The following is a 21,883-nucleotide window of genomic DNA, read 5'->3' as shown; positions in this document are numbered from 1 at the left end:
TTGATCTGCAGCTTCAGGCAAGGATTAAAGAGAGGTCAAGAGGATGTGAAGGGTTTTGAATTAGCACTCTGAAAGAATTTCTTTGGTAATTAATATGTTTACCACAAATGGTGCATAATGTGTATTGCCATTTGCAAGAAATTACTACATCTGTTAACAGTATTTTGAATTACATGTACTATCATTGAAGCTGTCTATATACAAACACGCGTACATGTAAGCTGGTGCAGCGTTACTGTTTTTGTTCCATTCAAAATCCTTTAGTTCACCTTTTGATAGATTTTTAGAAAAGCTAAAAACAAAAAGGATCACTATTCTTAAGATTATATAGTTTATTGACCTCAGAAGTTTTGTTGGTATTTGATCTAGGAAAATAAGTAAATGTAAAAAAAGATGCCTTACTCCACCTGCCCCTGCAGTAGCCCCACCTTGTCATAATGCCACAGGTATGATGAGTGACACTGGTCACCTGAGGTCAGTGTGGAGTACTCTGTAATGGAAACGCAGTGCCTGAAGGTCATGTCCATCCCTCAAACCTACAACATGCCCTCACATGCCAACAACTCCCAAATACATCATACACCCATTTCTGACAACCAAACAAGATTACACACTTCTTTATAGCTCATAGAAAGGAACACGAAGCCCGTTTTATGAGTTTATACTGGAGATATCCACTCAGCCATTTCAGTTTTCTGTATCTTGATTCGATTTGCACAAATTGAAGCACAAAGTGCCCTCAGATGCCAACAACATACAAATACATCATACACACTTCTGATGGAGGCAAACAAGATTAGGACTACGAAAACATCTTTTTAATCATTGTGCAGGTTATGCTGGTGATTTCCATGTCAGTTTTTTTATATGTTTATTTGATTTATCCTTTAATCATCTTTTAGCCGGATAGGGATGATTCTAATTCACAGTAATTATCAATGATGTGTGGAAGGTTTTTGCTGACATATTGAAGATAGGACCCCAGGGGCACATAGGCGTCGTCTTGTCATATCAAGCTTGACGCTTCTGGGGATAGATATCATGTTTTGATGAATTGTGTTGAGCTCTATACATTAAGCCAAGAAGAGACTATACCAACAGCAATTACATTTAGAAATCATGACAAATGAAAATTTAATACCAAAAAGAAAAAACAAGCAGTTCTGTATTTCTGTATTCAGGACTACAAATTAACAATCTTATACAGTGTTAAACATGATTGGCGGTTTGCCCCAAAATCATTTGTTAAGCACCGCTAAGAAGTGTCAGTTGTAATTAACCTTTTGAGCGGGTATCCTGTACGTGCATGGACATACTTCCATGTCCGTTCTTCTCAACTAAAGGAATCACAGATGCATGTCCAGACCTTAACCAACAAATCAATGGTAGGACAGAGTGAGTTATGGTGTGTGTGGGTGAGTTGGTCGTATCGTGTGTGAAGATCGGGAGTTCTGGGGAGATATAAAGATTAGAATGAGTAGGAGGATGGAGGATACAGGAGGTGTACATGTACTGGGGATGTGCAACTCATTGTCTGTGGAGATGAGACAGCTACAGTGGAGGCCAAAACATCAGGCTTTGGAAGTGGACTCAGAATTTGGTAAAGGATTCGTTTCTTTTATGCCAATGTTGAACTCGGTGTTGATAATAGCTTTATCTCAGGATTTCCTTTCTTGAAAGCAGTTAGTCCATACTTGTACATGTACATGTAAACATAATGTTTAGATCATCAGGCATCTTATCAGGTTAATCATAAAATGATCAAAACATTGTTATATACAATTTGTAATTCATGTTTTACCTATTCCCCAGGAATTTTCATGTACATGCAAATTATTGCCATGTATGAAATATTGCATGAAAATATGAATGCACATGGCAATAGCAACAGTTGCTTATCTTTTATCTTTTATTAAGTTTGTAAGTTTTTTACAATAATATTTTTATGGTACTAACTACTACTGTTGAAATTTGGGGAGTTTTATGAATTGCAATAGGATAGTTGATAAAACCACCTGTTTTTTTTAATGTGACTGGATTACAATATCATTTAAAAGGACATGCTTCATAATTACAATGTATGAAAACCTTTTTTTATCATAACTTTTTAATGGTAGAGAAGAAGTACAAAATTGTATTTGACTTTAAAGTTGTATCAGATTTTCCTGATTTCCAGAATATATACAGCAGTATTTCCCTCCCTTATTTAGACCCCCAACAAGCGGGAAGCTCAACTGTATCAAATAGTAATTATCAATTAAGGCCTTAGCTGGGCCCACCTGATGCCGTGACGCGTGCTGAACGTGAGATTTACCACCCTTGTCCTGCCGTCCATTGATTAGTGTTGTCTGGGCCGGCCACTGGGAAATTGAACATCTCGCTGTAGCTTATTAATATTATATTAGCCGAGTCCGGACCATGCTTTCAGTGATTGTGAGCGGCAAAGTCAGAAGATTGGCAGAGTTAAACATACACCTGTTTATGAAATACATTGTATAATCCAAATGTATGCAAGTTATTGATTTGTTTGTTTGTTTGTTTTTATTAGATCTCCATTAGTGTTCAACTGACCACTATTCTTCCTGGAGTCCACATAAAATTCAAAATTATAACAACAGAAATGTACAGAATTCAACTCAATATTAACATAAATTGAATAATTTAAAATAATCAACATAATTAAGTAACATAAACCGAGTTCGAGTCAGAGTGATCATTGACATTATAAAAGTAACATAATTAAGTAACATAAGGTAACTTAAGTTCAAAATCAAATTAATAATCAGTTGATGTAGTCAACTATGAAGCAAATTATCAACAAAATCTCTTGATTAAACAAAATGATAATGCAACTCAAACCAGAGAGGGAGAGGTCGGAGGTCAGTATAAATTGTATGATTCACACTGACCATGACCTCTCCACATGGAACCCTTCACTGATTGAGTTCTTTTGTAAAAAGTTTTTCTTTACATAGAATAATGTAATAGTTTTGTAGATTGTTAATGTTTTGTCATGTCTTGTCAGCAGGGCAAGCCCTTTGTAATAGCCACTGGCTTAATAAGTTGGGCTTCCCTAGCTGTGAGGCTTGAACAGCCAAACCGATAAATAAATAAAGTAGAAGTCAAGCCTCAATGTGTTAAATCATGATATGTAAGTGTGTATCTATGTGTTTGGTTGTTTTATCTGCTGCTGAAGTAGCTCAGTGACAAGACTGGAAAAAAGCTATACGTACACTGCATAAAGGTGTAGTGTAACACATCCGTTTTTCCAATAAGATTTTGTTGGCACTGAACATACATTTTTCCATTACCTCTATATGTTCCTCACGTTACATTGTAGAATAAATCGTACGTACTGCGCTGCAAACTTCATTTGCTCGGCAGACCATGCCCACATTCCTTGGGGACAGTGCCAAGAGTAGCTCAAGTGAGTTTTTGCTTTGTCCTCAAAATCTCCGACAGCTATGAATGATATTTCTAATCAAGGCACCTTAAACCAGGATGTATTTATGGGGAGCTGTGTTCAGATCTAAGCACAGTAACAGGCTAGGGTTGGCTGATGAAAGCATAAATTATATGACCTGTGGAGAGTGCATTTATCATACGCATCATGTTGCTTTGCTGTGAGATTGCCCGGGGAGTTGCCTGATTCAATAAGATCCAAAGAGTCATATACATTGTGTACGGGTCGTACCAAGCAGCCGTAACATTGGGTACTATAAGTCATGTGCGGTGGTTCATTAGCTTCTCCCCAGTGCTCGGTTTCCACACATTTGTTACTTAGTTGTCGTGGCAGGAAAAATGCTGCATTCGCACAGGATGGCCGCCCAGAAGTCAGCTATAACGTTTAACATTTACTTCCCATGTTTTTTTGCAGGTGGGTTTTCTATGTCTGCTTTATTGTGTACTGCAAGTGTTTAATGTCAATAAGTGCTGATAGCTGCTGGCTTTTTGGTACTAAATGCAGTGCTCGCATGTTTTGGTGTAAAATGTATTTGTTGGCTTTGTGCCAGTATGTGCCATTGGTTGACAGGATCTTGTCAATATTGATAACATATTCAAAGATTACATGTACATTCTAAGGATTATAAATTTAAAAAAATTATAATAATAGCTGCTGTATGTATGAAAACTATCCCTGTCTAGCTAAACTTGTTAGAATGCAACATGAGGGTGTACAATTAAAAGCTCCAGGAAAGCAGAGCCCAAATTTACGATATTTCTATGTAGTTATATAGTATCGTATGTAACGGTGTATGTGAATGTGTTGTGATTGTGGCAAGTGTGTGACATGATTGTCTTGTATTTGGCAGATAAGTGTATTTTCATGTTAGATATCACTTGAAATGCTAAATGTATTGTGCTAATTTTATGTAAGATTTTATTAGCGATACATACATGTAGCTATGTATGACGGTTTTTGTATGTCTCATGTACACAGGCATTATTTGCACAACTGGTATCTCACATTTGTGTATTTTACAGCTGTTGTAATCATTGTTGTATGTTCTTATGTAGCGTACGATGAGGATGTTGGTCTTGGCTGTTGCGGCTGGGTTCTGACCATCATTTCCTACATCATAGTGCTGTGTACCTTCCCCATTGCTCTCTGCATCTGCATAAAGGTAGTTGATTGTAACGTCACCTCATTTTTTTTTCTATAGCGTATGAGGAGGATGTTGGTCTTGGCTGCTGTGGGTGGATCCTGACTATCATTTCCTACATCATAGTGCTGTGTACCTTCCCCATCGCTCTCTGCATCTGTATAAAGGTACAGACTGTGTGCAAATCTGCCAATCTTTCAAGGCAGTTAAGGCCACTACAATTTGATTCGTTGGTTCTTGGAATTGTTGGCTTCATCCCATTCATATTTGTCTGCTTTACAAGTTTTTTTTCATGATGTGCAAAAACTTAGGTTCCTCATCAAATGCTCATATTTTTGGCACGAACAGTTGAAGAAAGTCTTTGTCTTCCTACTCATGCAGTTGTTTTCTGTTTTCTGTTTTTTTTCCTCCTTTTTGTCAATGCAATGATTTGATTAAAACTAATAAAAGTTCAAAATTCCTTTCTTGAATATAAACTAAAGTTATGGTCCAGTATGTTGACTATTTTGCTACTATGCAAGGCCAGTTCTTTTTTTTTTGGCCGTCCTACTTGCTTAATTGATTTTCTGCAAAAATCTGAGAGCCAACAAATCAAATTGGTGTGGCCTAACAACAAAACCCTTGCCAAGCCAATTACAAGGGGTTTGAATCATTTGTTGTTAATTGTATCGAGTGGATGAAATCACAGCACATAATTGGAAGCAGTAACAGTAACAAGCTAGTTCATTGTGTGATGCCTTGTGGGTGATATGTCAAAGTTGGAGGTGTCTGGCCATTCTTTGTACTATATAATGGCTAGGGTAATTCTTTAACTTTGATACATTAGTACCCACAACGCATCACACGGCACATGCACACTTCAAACTATGAATTAATAGCTTCTTGCCCTGTATATTTTATTGCTATGGATTGTTAAAACTAAGGATGAAAAGAAATCAACTTGCTCAATTATATCTTAAACTACAAGTTACAACTACAAATATTATAAAAGAATAGAATTACTTTTACTTATCTTTGTATTTCATTTTTCTCTTCAGCTGTAATTTAATCTTACCTCTGGAGTCCTATACCATTGTTTGATTATGAGTAGCCCAGGGGCATAGATTGGCAATTAAATCATTACTAAATATTACATATTTTTTGTTCATAATTATATACATGTATTTGTAACTGTTGATGAATTATGTACTTTGAAATGGACTGTTTGCAGGTTGTGCAGGAGTATGAGCGAGCCGTCATATTCCGACTGGGCCGGCTGCTGCCTGGGGGAGCCAAGGGACCAGGTAAGACTTCTTCAATACAGCAGGAAACATGCTCGTCTTTCCTTAGGCATCTTCACTGTGTCTTGAGAAATGGAATATATATTAATCTACAATAGTAGGAAGAAAGGAAGCTCAGATCTTTCATTGGTTTTCGACTGACAATATGTTCAACGTTATTAGATTTTGCTTAGCTGATATTATTTTACATGTACATGAGTAATTTTATAGCTATACATGTATATGAATATACATGTGTCCATATTGTGAATACATTTATATTAAAAGGTGTGTTGTTTAAGGGAAGTAGCTTACAATGATGTAGTAGTTGGCAATCCCATAACTGTACCACAAGGTAGGGTGTTTCTATCTGTTATTATTTTGAACAATGATGTTTGTGTTACTGGTATAAGGGTTGCAGTCTGTTGTAGAGACACAGTTTCTGCAACATGAGGTCGTTGAACTTAAAAATTGAACTTGTATGAAAATCCTCCTCACTTGCTTGTTTCCTTCCCAAGGGATCTTTTTCGTGTTGCCGTGCACTGACGAATACCGCAAAGTTGATCTCCGAACCCAAGCCTTTGACGTTCCGCCCCAAGAGGTACCATAATGCGACCAACTGCAGCCACCGACACTTTAGGGCGGACTGTATATCAAGAGAAGTGGAACTGGCAAAATTAACCTCTAAGACAGCTTTCTGTTCCACTAAGTTTCATCCTGTTTGGATAATACAAATTTTTGCCCAAGGCAATTGTTCCACTTTTCTTCTGTTACAGACTGCCCTATACAGTGTTCACGGTGAAATGGTATGAATGATACAACAAATGACAAGTCAGCAGCACAAGTTGTGGCCAACACACACTTCCAGCTTCGAAAACTTTGTGCCAAACTGTTTCTTAATTTACAACTGTTATCATTTTGTGTTTGGTACACGGAAAATAATGAGAAAAACAGATGGCTTCTTCAAAGCACTTAACTGAGATGCCACAGAAAAAGTGCCCCCTGGTTTGTTGTGAGGAGCATCTTGCTGCTATCCTTTTTATGCACGTACTCACCTCTGTGTATGTTTTGCTTTCTTGTTGCTCTTGACAGGCATTTTCTTCATACTGCCTTGTACTGACGACTACAAAAAGGTGGACCTGCGTACCATATCGTTTGACGTTCCCCCGCAAGAGGTAGTATCTCAAGACTGTCTTCTCGTCTTGCTGGTACCCTACTTCTCCCAAAAGGACCCTGATTTTGTTAGAAATTAGATGTTGTCGTGTGTACACAGTACAAAAAAATGTAGTGGGCAATCAAATCGGCCGGGCATCAGTGCAAGGTTGTGTGAAGAAAGGTAGAATGACAAGAAAGCATACCATACACTGAGGTATAATGTGTATGTTGAGGTAGCAGCTTGATTCTACTTTACAGCAAACTAGGATTCTTTTTCTCATGTTTTGGATTACATGCCATTCTGAAGTCATCTGATTTTTCTAAGAAAATGAATTCATTTTTTAAAAGTGTTTCGATCATATGGCAAGGTCCCAAAAGTGCATGCTGGTTTGTTTTGTTGTACCGTTTATGTCAATGTTATCACGCATGCCATCAACTCAACTGTATGTTTGCTTTCTTGTTGCTCTTGACAGGCATTTTCTTCATACTGCCTTGTACTGATGACTACAAAAAGGTGGACCTGCGTACCCTATCGTTTAATGTGCCTCCACAAGAGGTACATCAAGTTTGTAGCAACACCACCTGTCTTCTCTGGCTGGTACTGCAGATCCCCAACTGAACTCTTTTTCATGAGACAGTCAATAACCTAGAATTTCAATTTTATATATAACAACAAAAAAAGAGAACAAACTCAAAGAGAAATATGACACGTGTATGCAGGGTTCCTTTCTTGACTGTATGAAGGCAAATTGTGGACAAGAAAATGCCGATGGTTTCTCTGTCTTTCTGATTGAATTTTTCTCTTTCTTTAGGTCAGTTACAATTTCTAATCACCGTAATGGGTTTAAGGTTTTTGAATGTCTTTTGGGGAGATACATGCCACCCTAACATAGAAAGCCTGGCACATAATGTATCTGTCATATTCTAGCTCCTGTTAACTCCTCTGGTCACTTCTCTGCAAAACAGTCTGGCACCTGTCAATAAAGAAAGATTTGCATTTGAAAATTTGCATGAAATACAAAATGCACAGCCAAGAGTTCCAATTGGCTACAAGTCACATGGTCCTCAAAATGGCATGGTGACAGAGTTCTATCAGGCATTCTGAAGTTTGATCCTGGTACACTGCATCTGAGAAATATTTCTAAAATAACATGGGAAGTGAGGACCATTATTGCTTGAATATTGAAATGGTCGGAGTGAACTGGATGGAATAGGATGGATTCCAGGCTAAACAGACACACTACTAACGCATGGCTGGCTGGCTCTTTGCTACTCTGATTTCTTTCTCTCCATCTTTCTTTCACAGTTTTCTCTGGTATGAGTTGAATTCAGCATGTAAAATTCTCATCATTATTTGAGAAACACAGTGCATGTCTCAGTATACTAACACTGACACTACCACAGTTATCTACATCAAAAGCATGTTCCAGGCATTCTTTATTTCAAGTATTTTGTTGTTGCAGTATTAAAAATAGATGACAAAAACAAGACACTTAAATTTGAAACTAACAGCAAATGCACAACACCATAATTGCACTGCACCCTTGGTGGCCACACTGCTTTAACTAGTTTAAGGTAATTAAACATGATCTGCCCAAATTCGAGAATTCAATTCTCCTTATTTTGTCTCTTAATATTTGAGTATTTTCTCGATATCAAAACCTCTTGTCATACCTCTTTTTACATTGTGTTACATGGAAATGTTGTACGATAACATCATGTAAAAAGAGTAGGGTAAGAGGCCTATAAAATGAGAAAATGCAAAAGACAAAATCAGACAAATAATGAGAATTCTTGAATCAGAGCAGAGTGTGTTTTGACTACAGTAAAGAGGTGATGTTGCCAAAAGAAAGACGTTTTGGATGGATTGTGTTGTGCCGTAGATCCTGACCAAGGACAGCGTGACGGTCTCGGTGGACGCCGTGGTGTACTTCCGCGTCAGCAACGCCACCATCTCGGTCGCCAACGTGGAGAACGCCAACCAGTCGACCCGCCTGCTGGCCCAGACCACCCTGCGGAACATCCTGGGCACCAAGAACCTGACCGAGATCCTGTCGGACCGCGAGAACATCAGCCACACCATGCAGGTATGTCTCACTCTGTGCCCAGCAAGGACAGGGCTGGAAATACTTTTATCTGCATACCTGTACCTGCACTGAAGCAACCTACATGTCGTAATACAACAGCCATCTGATACAGTTAAGTTCTTTTGGGGACCAGAAGTGGAAACCCATAGCTTTACAGCAGAAAACATAAAATCTTGTACAATGTATGTCTGTCCATCTTAAGGTTCGCTTTTTCTCCATTCCTTCTGTAGTCCCAACTGGATGAGGCCACTGACCCCTGGGGCATCAAGGTGGAGCGTGTGGAAATGTGAGTGTGATTCCTACTCAATATCCTTTTGGCTCTTGTAGAACATTGGTTTTGCAGGAAAACTGTTAATATCTGAACCTGTAAAGCCCTGGTGGTTTGAATTTGTGAATTTGTGTTAACCGGTATTTATATGCCATGTAAATGTGTACGAGTCTAAAATGTCTTATTTTTCCAGCCCTACAAAGTTGCTCATGTCGACGGTTACTCATGGTCTTGTTAAATGTGTATTTTCCCTATTTACAGCAAGGACGTGCGTCTGCCTGTTCAGCTGCAGCGCGCCATGGCTGCCGAGGCTGAGGCTGCTCGTGAGGCTCGTGCTAAGGTAAGCACAGTTCTCACACGCAGACGCTGTCTGTAAACTTTCACTGTCAATCTGTAGTCACTGAATGTCAAGTTCCTGTTAGTCAAGGTAAAAAGTGGAAGATTTCTCTATGATGATTTGGCTGTAAGAAGATGCACAGCTCCAATTTTACCTACACTAAGCTGTATTTTGAGGTCTGAACGGTCCTCGCTAATTGTGGTAAATTTCAACCTTCTCTCCAGGTCATCGCTGCTGAGGGTGAGATGAACGCTTCCCGCGCCCTGAAGGAGGCCGCTGACGTGATCGCCATGTCGCCCTCGGCCCTGCAGCTGCGTTACCTGCAGACCCTGACCAGCATCTCCGCCGAGAAGAACTCCACCATCATCTTCCCCCTCCCCATCGACCTCATCAACAACATGATGAGCAAAAAGTAGAACGCCGCAGTTGAGGCACATCAGTTAGAAGGCTCCTTCTGATTGGCTGACAGGTGGAAATGCGCTCGTTTACGTGGCCTCAACTGACCAAGGAAACCATGTCTTGTAACTTGTGTGCCTTGACTGTAGGGAGGGGAGGGGTTTTACACAGAGGCAACAGTCAAAGGCTTTGGACTTCTTTCTCTGCATTGGTGACAAAATTCACACCCCCATCCTCCATACCTTTGATAGTTTGCTCGAACTATCGCCATACAGATGAACAGGGCAAAAATGCTGTAGTGTTAAAACATTCCTTACCTCACCAACATAAAGAATCTATCAACCTCTAATACATTTAAAAAGTGCAGTAACTGTCATGCTATCATAGCCACAATACAGAGAAGAAATCCACTATCTTTACTGTCCAGGACTGGTGGTCTCTGTTGTTGAGTGTGTTGGCAGTTATGTTCTCAGTCTACATATTATACTGTAGGGATGTAAACACTGTAGAAGTGAAAGATATAGTTTAATGTAATTAGTGACTTTCCAGAAGTAAAATTTGTAACATAGTCATTCAATACCTAAGGTTGGCATGTGCCAGTGGTAGCAAAGTTGAAATTTCGACAAATTTAGGATTTTTAAAGAAGAATTTGTTTCAGCTTTCTTTTAAAAACTCATGAAAGTGCTCCAAAAAGTTTTTTAAAATTTTTTATTGCAATGGTGATGAAGTTCAGGAGTGTAGTTAACTAATCTTAGGTGTTGGATGATGATACTACATGTATGACTGTAATGTGATCTCTTGACTTTGCTGCCAAAGAATATTCTATCAGGCTAGTTCAGCTGTACTAAAGGAGTTTTAACTGGAATAGAGAAAAAAATTGCTTATCTGTGATTGCTGAAACAGTTGTACATCTTTTGAATATGTGTTTGTTTGTGGTTCTTGATTATTTCTGTTGAAATACATGTATATCCAAGAGAGCACCTGTTTTACATTCGAATTCACTCGGTGTTTGTTCGAGATTTCTTCGCTGTGTGCAGTGTACGTTTCTTAAATTTCACTCGCCAATGCAACCAATGCAAGCTCAGTGATTGTACTTGATGTAGAAAACTGTTTGCTTTTGCCTGAAGTATGAAGCACGTGCTAGGTTTTTCATCCATTTGTAACAGCTTTCTGAAATAGAATGAATGGTATTGCACTGCTTGTAAAGTCCGTCACTCTGAGATTCATGTGAAAAAAATTGTCTGCAAGCAGCTTACTAGACAAGCTTAAAAGTTTTCTCTTCCTTGGTTGGGGTGAAGACTAGAGCCCTGTTGTAAATGGTTTGTGTGTTTTTTTTTTTCACCTCAGAAGATTTTGGGTAATTTGAGAATGTTGAAGGAGTACATCTGGAAAAAAATGTGGTACAACACGTAAAGTTTTGGCAAGTTGTGTAAAGTGAATTTCTGTATGCTTGTACATAATGCATTCCATATTGACTCTGAAGGTAATTATAGAAATTCGTTTTGGTGTATGTTATATTCAAAATACTAGACTATATAATATGACTGTTATATGAGCAGTTTTGTGATTTGTAGTGTTGCTGATTAACCAACATTTTGCCTCCATGGAAGCCAGAAAGTATGGGCGTAGAAATAAGACCTTGAAGCACATACTTCAGTCATTATGTCACCTAAAAACATAGAGCAGACGTGACATGTATAACGTCCTCAAAAAAGTGCTGGACAATTAGGAACATTCAACAGTTTACTCGTGCCAGGCATACAACCCAAACTATTCCGTAATAATTTACAAAATATCATATTTTCAACTGCAGTTTTCACTTCAGCAATATGGATGCTGTTCTTGTTAGTTGTATACTGATCTTGTAGTGTTTTCGTATCCATGCATTATTGATGTTTGGATTGGAAATAAAAAATTATAAAAGCCCATCGGTGTTATTGATCTTTTTTCTTGAACGACAGTGAAATGTTGTTATGGTGTGCCAAATGAATGTTTTGTTGAAGAAAGTGGAATATTCTCCGCTGCGTGTCAAACGAGACACCATGCGGATTAGAAGCGACTTTTAGCAGTCAGTGATATAAATGCAGCAGATTTAGGTAAGCGTCAATGATTGGTCAATTAATGTTATACTGGCCAATCAACATATAGCAAAGTTTGGTATGATGGAACAATGAATGCTGATTGGCTAGAAGAAGGAACCAATCCAAATAGACAGTAGAAATATATTGGCGATGTTTCGAATTATATTGGACGTACTCATTGGTCAATAGTAGCCAATCACAATTGTAGGGGATTCCCGCAGAGCAAACGTCAGTCTACGCTGATTTGTCAATGTAACGTTACGTATTTCAGCGGACCAACCAGCATCAACATGACCGTCCGTTGCAGTTCTGAATCATTCCGCTGACTGATACTGGCGCTTTTGTACCGTGGAGAGTTGAAAAAGAAGAAACTTGGAACCATGTCGCTGTCTTTAGCGAAAGGGCAGGTGATTAGTTAAGTCTTATAGAAGTAACCGGGCAAACGCCGGGTGATATTACTTCCAGAAGTGTCAAAATTAAATAGCTAAGGTACCGAAGTACGGGTTCCGAACTAGGCGCCCAGTGCAGAACTTAGGGAGAAAATGGCGGAAGGAAGTGCAGCACAGGAATTCCAGTGTTGAGCGGTCTTGTTCTAGCGCTGAAGCTCCACCAAGACTGAAATTCTACAACTGAACCTCATCTTGGGTAAGTGCAGCATTTGAACCATTCCTTGGAAATACCCTCGGTGCATTTTCTACGCCAACACTCCTTACAACAACTAACAAGTTACACCATAACAACAGTTAAACGACTTCTACTAGTATCTGATTGGTCATCCATGTTTCTTGTTGTGGTGAATTTTGTTATCATTTTAGTCCTATCATTTTTGAAGGCTATACAGAGTCTGCATGCTGCTAGCAGCCCAAGTGGTTTTGTACAGGTTTGAACAGTAAGTATGTAAGTCAATGCAGTCAACAATACTAATGACAAGGTCACCCTTTTCTTATATTTAATATATGTGGAACTCTGTTCCTTCTCAATGTAATTATCTATCTTTGTATGTTTTTTTTTAGGTCTTGAAGCATCCTGCTTTTTTGCTCAATTATAAAAAATAAAAAAATCACATGTGAATAAGATAATAAAATCCAGCATTGTTTGTGCACACTTAGGTCAAGCTGATCACCAACTCTTCTGCTACCCTGGTCCTTTGGGGAACTTCCTGATGCAGTTTTATAGGGTGAGAAAATTGGGATAGAATCTAGAAAGCTCTATTAGAAAAGATAGTTTTAGATTAAGGAAAACAGTTCTTTTGAAATGTTGGATGAATGTTTGTTGGAAATACATATGTTCACAAAAGTGCATCATGTATTAGCATACTGAGTGAATGACATCTACATCTATCTGATATTGGACACTTGCAGGGTATAACGTCCAGGAGGACAAAATGAATCCATCTTGGCATAAACCTGGTGTTTTGTTTAGAAACACAGCCATATACAGAAATTGGGGCATTAAAACTGGGGCAACCTAAAATATGAATGGCATGCTTTTGACTTGAAAAAATAAACAACATTGCATGTGCAAGTAGCTGTTATCTTTAATCTTTTTAAATGGCACCAATGAAATGGCACTAAGAATGAAGAGCAGAATGGATAAACAGGAAGGTTGCACATTGATATTGATAGTAACAAGAAGAAATCATCTCACAAATAGATGAATCATGCCGCAAGGGACAAGATATAGTATGACAGATCAAGGCTACTATCTTCAGCATATAGTATATCTTAAGAATTGCTAGCAATAGTCTACATATTACATTTACAGTTTACAATGACAACATTACACTGTTAAAAATTCATAACTAGAACTATGTCAGAACTATATCCTATAGAAGGCTATGGTTGGTCCTACTCCTACACTTTCATAGATAACATTTGCCAGGAGTTGCATAACTCCTGGCAAATGTTATCTATGAAAGTGCAATCGAGTATGTTATGTAAGAGGAGAGAACCTTACTGATAACAGGGATAGATATGCAATGGTTTTTCAGGGACAGGGATAGTGTGTGAATGTTGTTTAGCACCAAGGAGAGGGATGGATGTGTGAATGTTGTTCAGCACCAAGGAGAGGGATGGATGTGTGAATGTTGTTCAGCACCAAGGAGAGGAATGGATGTGTGAATGTTATTCAGCACCAAGGACAGGGATGGATGCGTGAATGTTCAGGGATAGGGAAGGATGTGTGAATGTTGTTCAGGGACAGAGCTATATGTGAGACTGTTGTTCAGCACCTGGGAATAGGGGTAGATGTATGAATGTTGTTTAGTACTCTGTGTTACACAAAGTACATCTACTTTGTAACATTTGCATTAATCTATGTTCCATCCTGTTGCCATGGCAATGTACTGTGTTCACAGGAAGAACAGCAGATCAGCCAGCTGGTGATCGTATCGCAGGTCCCTGTGTAGATGCTGCCCTGCCAGGAAAGCCAGCTTGTGTGCATATTGGACGGGCGCCGGCACCCTGATGGTTCCGGGCCAGTTGAAGTACAGGTGCGTCAACTTGTAAGTGATCTTTTGCAACATCTGCACAGGTATCGTCTTCCCCTCACTGGTAGGCTCGTTCTCAATGACCACGTAGTGGGTGGGGCCAACCGTTCCCTGCCGCACAGACTGGGACACTAGGTAGAAGTTGCTCCATGATTCGTCCTCGTACATTCGAGTGACGGATGCGGAGATTGTGGTGCCAGGAGTTGGGTTGGACAGGTATCCGCCCTTGTCGGCCATGAAAAACCGCGCACTGATTCTTTTCTTGCAAACTAGGGAGAACAAAACAGAACAGGACACAGTATAGTTAACTTTAGTGTTAACTGTGCTGGTAACAGAGATTCGTCAAATATACGACAAATTGACAGCAACAATAACGACACATTACATATGGACAAATACGCAAAAGAAACCTAAAGGTTGTAAAGACATGAGGTGATTTTGTCCATACCAATGACCGTGAACTTTGGCATCTTGACATCAGTCTCACCACTGTTAACCATATCATTGATGAAGATGTCTGCAGCCATCTTCAGCTGACCTGACAAGGAACACATTTCACAAGAAGAATGAAATCAAATAAATGTCATAAAGAGATGTAGAATATGTACATAAAAGCGATCTGCAAACATGTCTATGAATGTTGAAACCAGCGTTGATACACAGAGCGACATTCATACATTCATTGGTTTGTCTACTAGTATTCATCAAATCTTGTACTTAGTAAATGGCATTTCACAGAGTCAAACGTCTTGTTCAAACACATCTACTGACTTGGTGGGAGCAAAATTGAAATATCCCCCACACCAGCCTGTACTTACTGATCTCCATTTCCTTCACCATGGTCATCTGAGAGTCTCCAACTCCGTCTCTGAAGACGAGGATTCGGCCAGGCAGCCTCTGTTCGTTCATGCCGTACCATCTCTTCAGGGCGGCGTAGAACAGTTTCCCGATGCTCGGTATCACCTCCTCCCCCTGCCCCTGCCTCTCCGTGGCCGAGTAATACCTCGTCCACGTGGCGTTAGTCGTGGCCACGAAGCCAACCCGGGAGAGTTTCTTGGCCTGGTCGGCGCAGTCATGGAACACGTCTATCCCCACGACCATGGTGCTTCGTGCGGGAGTGGGTAGGTCAACTTGCCAGAGCTCGCCGCCTAGCTTCACTCCAATCTGATAGGCGATGTTGGTACAGATAGACCGCGTCTTCTGTGTGTTGCCCCTCAGCTTTCCACGTGTAATCACCTGGTGGCAATGGATATATATTGAAAAAAGTTAGCCGCTTTGTTTTTGATGAGAGCAGCAAGTATGTTTAGAAGAATATCCAATTTGTAGCTATGAAGATCAAAAAGACTCAGAAAAGAGAACCTTATTGTCTTTTATCCTTTGATATGACTTATCCGTACTATTGTGGATATAATAAAATCATACTTTTGTTTCATGTACAGCTTGAACACTACAGGTACAACTTTGACATGTGTGTGTTGTACCAGAGAGCTGATACAGCTTTAAAACAGGTTTAGAGTCGAAATCTTGGCCAAACAATATAGGGTTAATGACCCGCCCTGAGGTGAATACGGTGTCATAATTCATGGTCGGTTCCTATAACCACCGAATGAACGACCGAGGCCGCGGAGCGGACGAGGTCGTTTATGAGGTGGTTATAGGAACCGACCATGAATTATGACACCGTATACACCGAAGGAAAGCGGGTCATTAACATTATTATCATATAGACATTGTCACATATGCATGTACATCAAGGGTCATCAAGCTGACACATAAGGGAAACAACTTCTGTGTAACATATAGATCTTTTAATCTTGCATTGAAGTGAATTCCCATCGCAACAAACCAATTATTTAAAGCTGAAAGTTACAGATATGAACTAAATTTACCGCTGAAGTTTACCGCTGAATTTCGAATTCCTCAACTGTTTCTCCACCACTATTGTACAAATCAATCTCTGCGGTTGGCCCAAACACTGCTTTTACTTCATCTGACAACTCAGCAGTTCTATCAAAACTAAATTAATTTACTACTCTACATAAACAAGTCTATCAGAAAGGTCTTTAGAATTACAAGTAGGTTAGAAGAAAACACCACCCTGTCATGTAATGGTAGCGTCGGTTACGGACCCGCAGGTCCGTATATCGGATATTAATGACCCGGGTTATGGGGGAAATGGAGCCTTTTGATTGGTCGACGTCATCTGGCTATATGATAATGATATATAGCCAAATGTTCCTTTAAATCTGCAAACAGTTAAACCCATATGTATGTAATATATATTGTAATGCTGTACCTCCCCTTTCTAGCGAATTGAATATACTATTGCAGACTGTAGTAAGTAAGTAAGTACATGTAAGTGCATTGCAGACTCTACTTGTAACATGTTCTCAACTAAAAACAGAAATTCTATCATTCAATTAATGTATTTCACATTCAATGAATGTATTTCATATTCAATGAATGCATTTCACATTCAATGAATGTATTTCACATTCAATGAATGTATTTCACATTCAATGAATGTATTTCACATTCAATGAATGTATTTCACATTCAATGAATGTATTTCACATTCAATGAATGTATTTCACATTCAATGAATGTATTCTGCATTTACTGAATGTGCATTCAATAAATGCAGAAAATATTCTACATTTAATGAATGTATTCTGCATTCAATGAATGTATTCTGCAGTCAATACATGTATTCCACATTCAATGAATGTATTCTGCATTCATTAAATGCATAAAGTCAATATATATTGTATAATTGCATCTACTATATTTATGTGTCTTAACCTATGGTATTCCTAAAGCGTTCATTTCAGCAAGCAGTTACTTATTATGTATGAACTCCGTACCTGGCAGGGAACAGGGTAGTCCACGTAGCACAGTTTCTTGATGGCGTCGTACCGCTCCTTGTTGTCGTTCGGCACGATGCAGACCAACATCTGCAGGTCCTTGACCTCCTGCACGAGCTGCGTCAGGGTGCTGATGTACGTGATGACGCGATCATCTGGCAGCCGCGCGATCCTCTCGGTCGTCACCTCAAAACCCATCCTGGGGGCATCCTGAAAATCAAAGATATTTGATTGATATTGTATATAGAACCGTGTCTGAATGAATTAGGGTTAGAATGAACCAGGCACGGTTCTGGATAGTCTCCGCGTATCCAAGAACGTAGATTTGGCCATGAACGGTTCTGGATAAGAGTGGACTCTCAAAAACAGTACCTGAGCATGGATCTTGATAAAGCACTGTTCTGGAGACAGTAAATTCTGCAGGCAGTGAATATACTAGTATTCTAACTCTTGGTTGTGTAAGAAATTCAAGGAACCGTTAATAATGGCGTTATACTCGGGAACGAGCCATTGCTTATTTTCAATGAAAGAGACTCCCTGTCACCACGCAATAACGTAAGATTATGTTCATAGAGCATGTTCACACACTTTTTCACGGGTTCTAACCTGTTTAAAGCTCCCGATGAATATGGAGGCAGCCTCCATGATGGCCTCGGGGCACACCACGAACCAGGTCTTCAACACCGGCAGGCCTTTGACCTGGGTCCGCCGCAGGTGCCCCGACCACTCCGCTTTAGCGCCCGGATCGCACCGCTGCCCGTCGATGAGGATGGTCTGCCTCCCCAGATCCAGTCGCGGGGCGTTTAGCAGTTTGGGCTCAACCTTCATGCCCCACTTCTCCATCTCGTTCCTCGTGGCTCGGGTTCTGTTGAGCTTCTTTACCAGATCCAGCACCATCTTGGCCCGCTTGGCGGGGTCGGGGCGGGTGTGAGTGGCCAAGTCCTGCATGACGCGGAAATCCTGCCGCATGGTGTCCTCAATATTCGTCATGTAGCACAGCTCGGGCACGAGGTAGACAAACTCGTCATTTTCAGACATCCCCGGGCGTCTCTTTCTCCTCCTGCTGACAAGGAGCGGCTGATGCACGTCTGATATTTTCCTGTTGTAGGTCTGCGCATAGTACTCTGCGAACGAGATCTTTTGACCTTCCTTTTCGAACGTGCTGTCTGGGTTCCGGTCGAAGTCGATGTCGTCGACGGTGTAGCTCTTGTTGTTATAGCGTGTGGTCACAACCTTCCCCAGCATTTCCCGGCACATGTCTCTCTTATAGTCTCCTAATGGTCATGAAAATGGTGTTTTTGTTTGTAAAACTATGGCAAAGATTTATCTGGTCACGGTTAACGCATCAAATAATTAAAATCGTCACGTAAATAAACCAACTTTGTAAGCGTCGTAAAACACAGTACGATTGATGTAAGTTACAACGGAAAACAAACCATAGTACGTAGCGAATCAATACCATTTTACGGAAAAATGTTATGATTTGTTGACGGGAAAATGTCATGACATACATTGTGTATTTATAGGACACTTCATTGCTGATTGGTTCCAGTTGTCTCAAAGATGATCGACGGCGAAACCTTGAAGCTCCGCGGCGAAACGTGTGAAATTGCGAATCGGCCCACATCATACCAAATGTAAATGTGGGCCGTGATACCAATGTGGGCCGTGATACCAAATGTTTATTGGTATCATGTGGGCAAATATCTATATCCCTACCTTTGCCTTTCTTCAGGTAGATGGCGTACATGCGGTCATAAGCTGTTTGTTCCCGGAGGACCTTGTAGGACAGGTCCACGGACAGCATGAAGCCGCCCTGATGGTACGTGATGGCGGTGTCAAAGCCTGGCATCACGCTCAGTTTGTGCTGCGGTACCGGCACCGAGTCCTCCTGGCAGTAGAAGTACCGCCGGATCTGCTTGTACCCAAGCTTGTCCAACAAACAATGCCTGGGTATAACAGCATAGATTTAAATCAAGTGATGACTCTGAATACGCTTACGATTGGCTAGCTAAATATAAAGTTGCCAATTTGCCAGGGTTAGGAAACGTTACCTGGAAAGATGTTCGTACAAATGAAGATACACTTGTCCCTTTCTGTGCACCGATTGAACCCCATTTGTGAGAATGAAAAGGAAGACCCGAACCTGAAGACTAGGTTGTAAAACTGCGTGGCTTGCGGGTCTGTCGGTCCCATCTCTCGGGTCAACATGAACTTGGCCCGGTACCTCTTCCCGCTCCAGTCTTTTACATCCCTCTCCAGTGTCTTCTGAGTAGGGCTCAGCCTGTGTAACAATAGAGAGTGTTCGTGGCATCTGTTAGGATGAAGAAATCACGAACAGAGTCAACAGGTTTGTGATTCAATAGATGGAGTGGACAATCGACGCACTCACTGGGTTAACGATTCTCTCAGACTATCACATAAGTCAAACTTACTGCCTTGACAAAACAGAGCCAACTCCATATATTTACTGATATTATGAATAGCACGTCTGGAAATAATAAAAAAGATCTGAAGAACTGAATGCCATTAGTGTCTTATCCTGCATTTATAATAACAATATCTGTTACCTTGTTGTGACGTAAAGCATCTTGAAGCCGTCGAACAACCAAGTGTAGTTGGCGGCGCGCGGACCGAATAACTGGTCGATAAACGAACGCCGCCTCTTCCGGTTGTCTACTTCCGGTGTGAAGGACACATCGTACACGTACAGTAGCCAGTTCTCGGGCGGAGTGAACCTATACGTAAGAATGGCATGATAAAGCTAACGACGTTTCACCCCTAGTGCAAAGTACCCCAATGGCTGATACCAGGATAAGACAGATTCTGAACTTCCTTAACATTATTAAATCATATGTCTGGCTTTTTATAGACAAACTTATCTTCACGTTATAACGTTAACTGTTTTGCTTCATGATTATCCTCATCAAAATTAAGTGGAAGAAAAAGATGCTTTTCTTATTCGGTTTAGTACACCTAGAGAGCAATTTAGTGGAGGGGGGCGCCCAAGGATGAACTGGCGACAGACAGTGGAGAGGGACCTTCAGGCAGTCAGCATGAGCTGGAAGGAAGCCTTGATGCTGGCTGCTGACAGAGGAAGCTGGGCTGCTTTGACTGCCTCATGCGTCAAAGATGCAGGAGGTCCTAAGTCTAAGTCTAAGTCTTGCAGATAAACAAACCGTATGAAGTTGGTGACAATTAGCGGCTGGGCGTTTGTGCTGTCGCCGCTGCCTGCTGTGCTGGCGTGCCGGTCTGCTGTCGCTGCCTGTAGAGACAGCCGCTGTACCGCTTCTACCAACGTTGAGTTCGGTGGACCGTCGTCACTCGGACTCGTTTCAAACGGACAGGAAGGGATGAGGAGAGGTGTCTTTTCACTGTTAGGTATCCGCCCTAACGGCCGACGGACAGTGTCGGGATCTTCGGCGCGCGCTACGACAGCAGCTCCCCGACCACGACCCCGTCCTCTACCCCGGCCTCTTCCATTGGTTTTCGTCGCGCTCCAAATCTCGTCATCATCCATGGTTGGTCAAACGTCAAGTACGTAAGACGTATTGGTATGAGATGAAGCTGATAAAGAATACTACAAGGCCAAGCGATAATACACTATTTCTTATCCAATGCAAACTACCGCCTGTACTCAAACTGCTAACGGATGGATCGAACGCAACGCATCATGGGAATTCGAAAGCGTCGCTGACGAATGTAGATTCCCCAGCCGTTCTACTGTTCGGTATTGTTACTTCGGTGTGAGCGCGATGTAGCCTGGGTACCATCCCCAGTAGTATATTCGCAAACTCTATAACCAGTTATAGAGTTTGCGAATATACTACTGGGGATGGTACCCAGGCTAAGCGCGATGGGCACGATGTGTAAAACAGAAAAGTAACTGTGATATTTTGAGGTACAAAATATTCAGCCAAACTTCAAATACGCGTGTTTGCCTGTGTGTGGTCGGCGGATGGTGTTCAGCACCAGGGACAGGCGTGTTTGCCTGTGTGTGGTCGGCGGATGGTGTTCAGCACCAGGGACAGGCGTGTTTGCCTGTGTGTGGTCGGCGGATGGTGTTCAGCACCAGGGACAGGCGTGTTTGCCTGTGTGTGGTCGGTGGATTGTGACGAAAAAGATCGCCAGAAATCCTTCCTGATGACTCGGCTTTTTCTCAGTCTCCTTGAAAATTATAGGAAAATAAGAGTGATCGTAAGTGCCTGTGCATAAAGGTTATTCTTGCAGTTCATTCATTAGCCGCCAGGTGTGTGAATGAACCATGGAGCCACAGAATGAGATTTGTTGACAACCATTTTATAGAAAATACGAAGGATCTGGGCTTGCGTATGAATATTATTC

General features: G+C 40.8%; 2 protein-coding genes and 1 long non-coding RNA gene across 8 annotated transcripts in view; 2 read left to right on the top strand and 1 right to left on the bottom strand.

The window, feature by feature from the left end:
* The window catches only part of LOC109465492 (erythrocyte band 7 integral membrane protein-like), a 34,941-nt gene extending 22,907 nt beyond the window's left edge, over positions 1-12,034 (top strand). The window contains exons 3-9 of one of the 6 annotated variants that reach the window (XM_019762849.1): positions 4,519-4,625; positions 5,815-5,887; positions 6,956-7,038; positions 8,902-9,105; positions 9,336-9,391; positions 9,635-9,713; positions 9,935-12,034. In XM_019762849.1, the coding sequence (XP_019618408.1) occupies positions 4,519-4,625; positions 5,815-5,887; positions 6,956-7,038; positions 8,902-9,105; positions 9,336-9,391; positions 9,635-9,713; positions 9,935-10,126 (794 nt within the window). In that variant the 3' untranslated portion in view covers positions 10,127-12,034. Of the gene's footprint in view, positions 1-4,518; positions 4,626-4,664; positions 4,772-5,814; positions 5,888-6,381; positions 6,465-6,955; positions 7,039-7,491; positions 7,575-8,901; positions 9,106-9,335; positions 9,392-9,634; positions 9,714-9,934 lie in introns of all 6 variants that reach the window. The other 5 variants (XM_019762848.1, XM_019762846.1, XM_019762845.1 and 2 more) reach the window with 5 other exon arrangements.
* A 1,272-nt stretch (positions 12,035-13,306) lies between these two features.
* LOC109465503 lies at positions 13,307-14,679 on the top strand. The gene is made up of 2 exons (XR_002139962.1): positions 13,307-13,364; positions 14,544-14,679. It is a non-coding gene; the product is annotated as an uncharacterized LOC109465503 (long non-coding RNA).
* LOC109465499 (piwi-like protein 1) lies at positions 14,538-21,158 on the bottom strand. The gene is made up of 9 exons (XM_019762857.1): positions 20,719-21,158; positions 20,110-20,277; positions 19,686-19,823; positions 19,259-19,488; positions 18,146-18,813; positions 17,540-17,749; positions 15,494-15,911; positions 15,124-15,213; positions 14,538-14,944 (listed from the first exon to the last, which is right to left on the bottom strand). The coding sequence occupies exons 1-9, from the start codon at positions 21,057-21,059 to the stop codon at positions 14,538-14,540; spliced, it is 2,670 nt and encodes an 889-aa protein (XP_019618416.1). The 5' UTR covers positions 21,060-21,158.
* Between the last annotated feature and the right edge of the window lie 725 nt (positions 21,159-21,883).

Source organism: Branchiostoma belcheri, unplaced genomic scaffold, assembly GCF_001625305.1.
Source record: "Branchiostoma belcheri isolate BF01 breed outbred unplaced genomic scaffold, Haploidv18h27 scaffold151, whole genome shotgun sequence".
Lineage (NCBI taxonomy): Eukaryota > Metazoa > Chordata > Leptocardii > Amphioxiformes > Branchiostomatidae > Branchiostoma > Branchiostoma belcheri.
The sequence above is the reverse complement of the archived record's forward strand: the minus strand, read 5'-3'. Positions and strand labels throughout refer to the sequence as shown.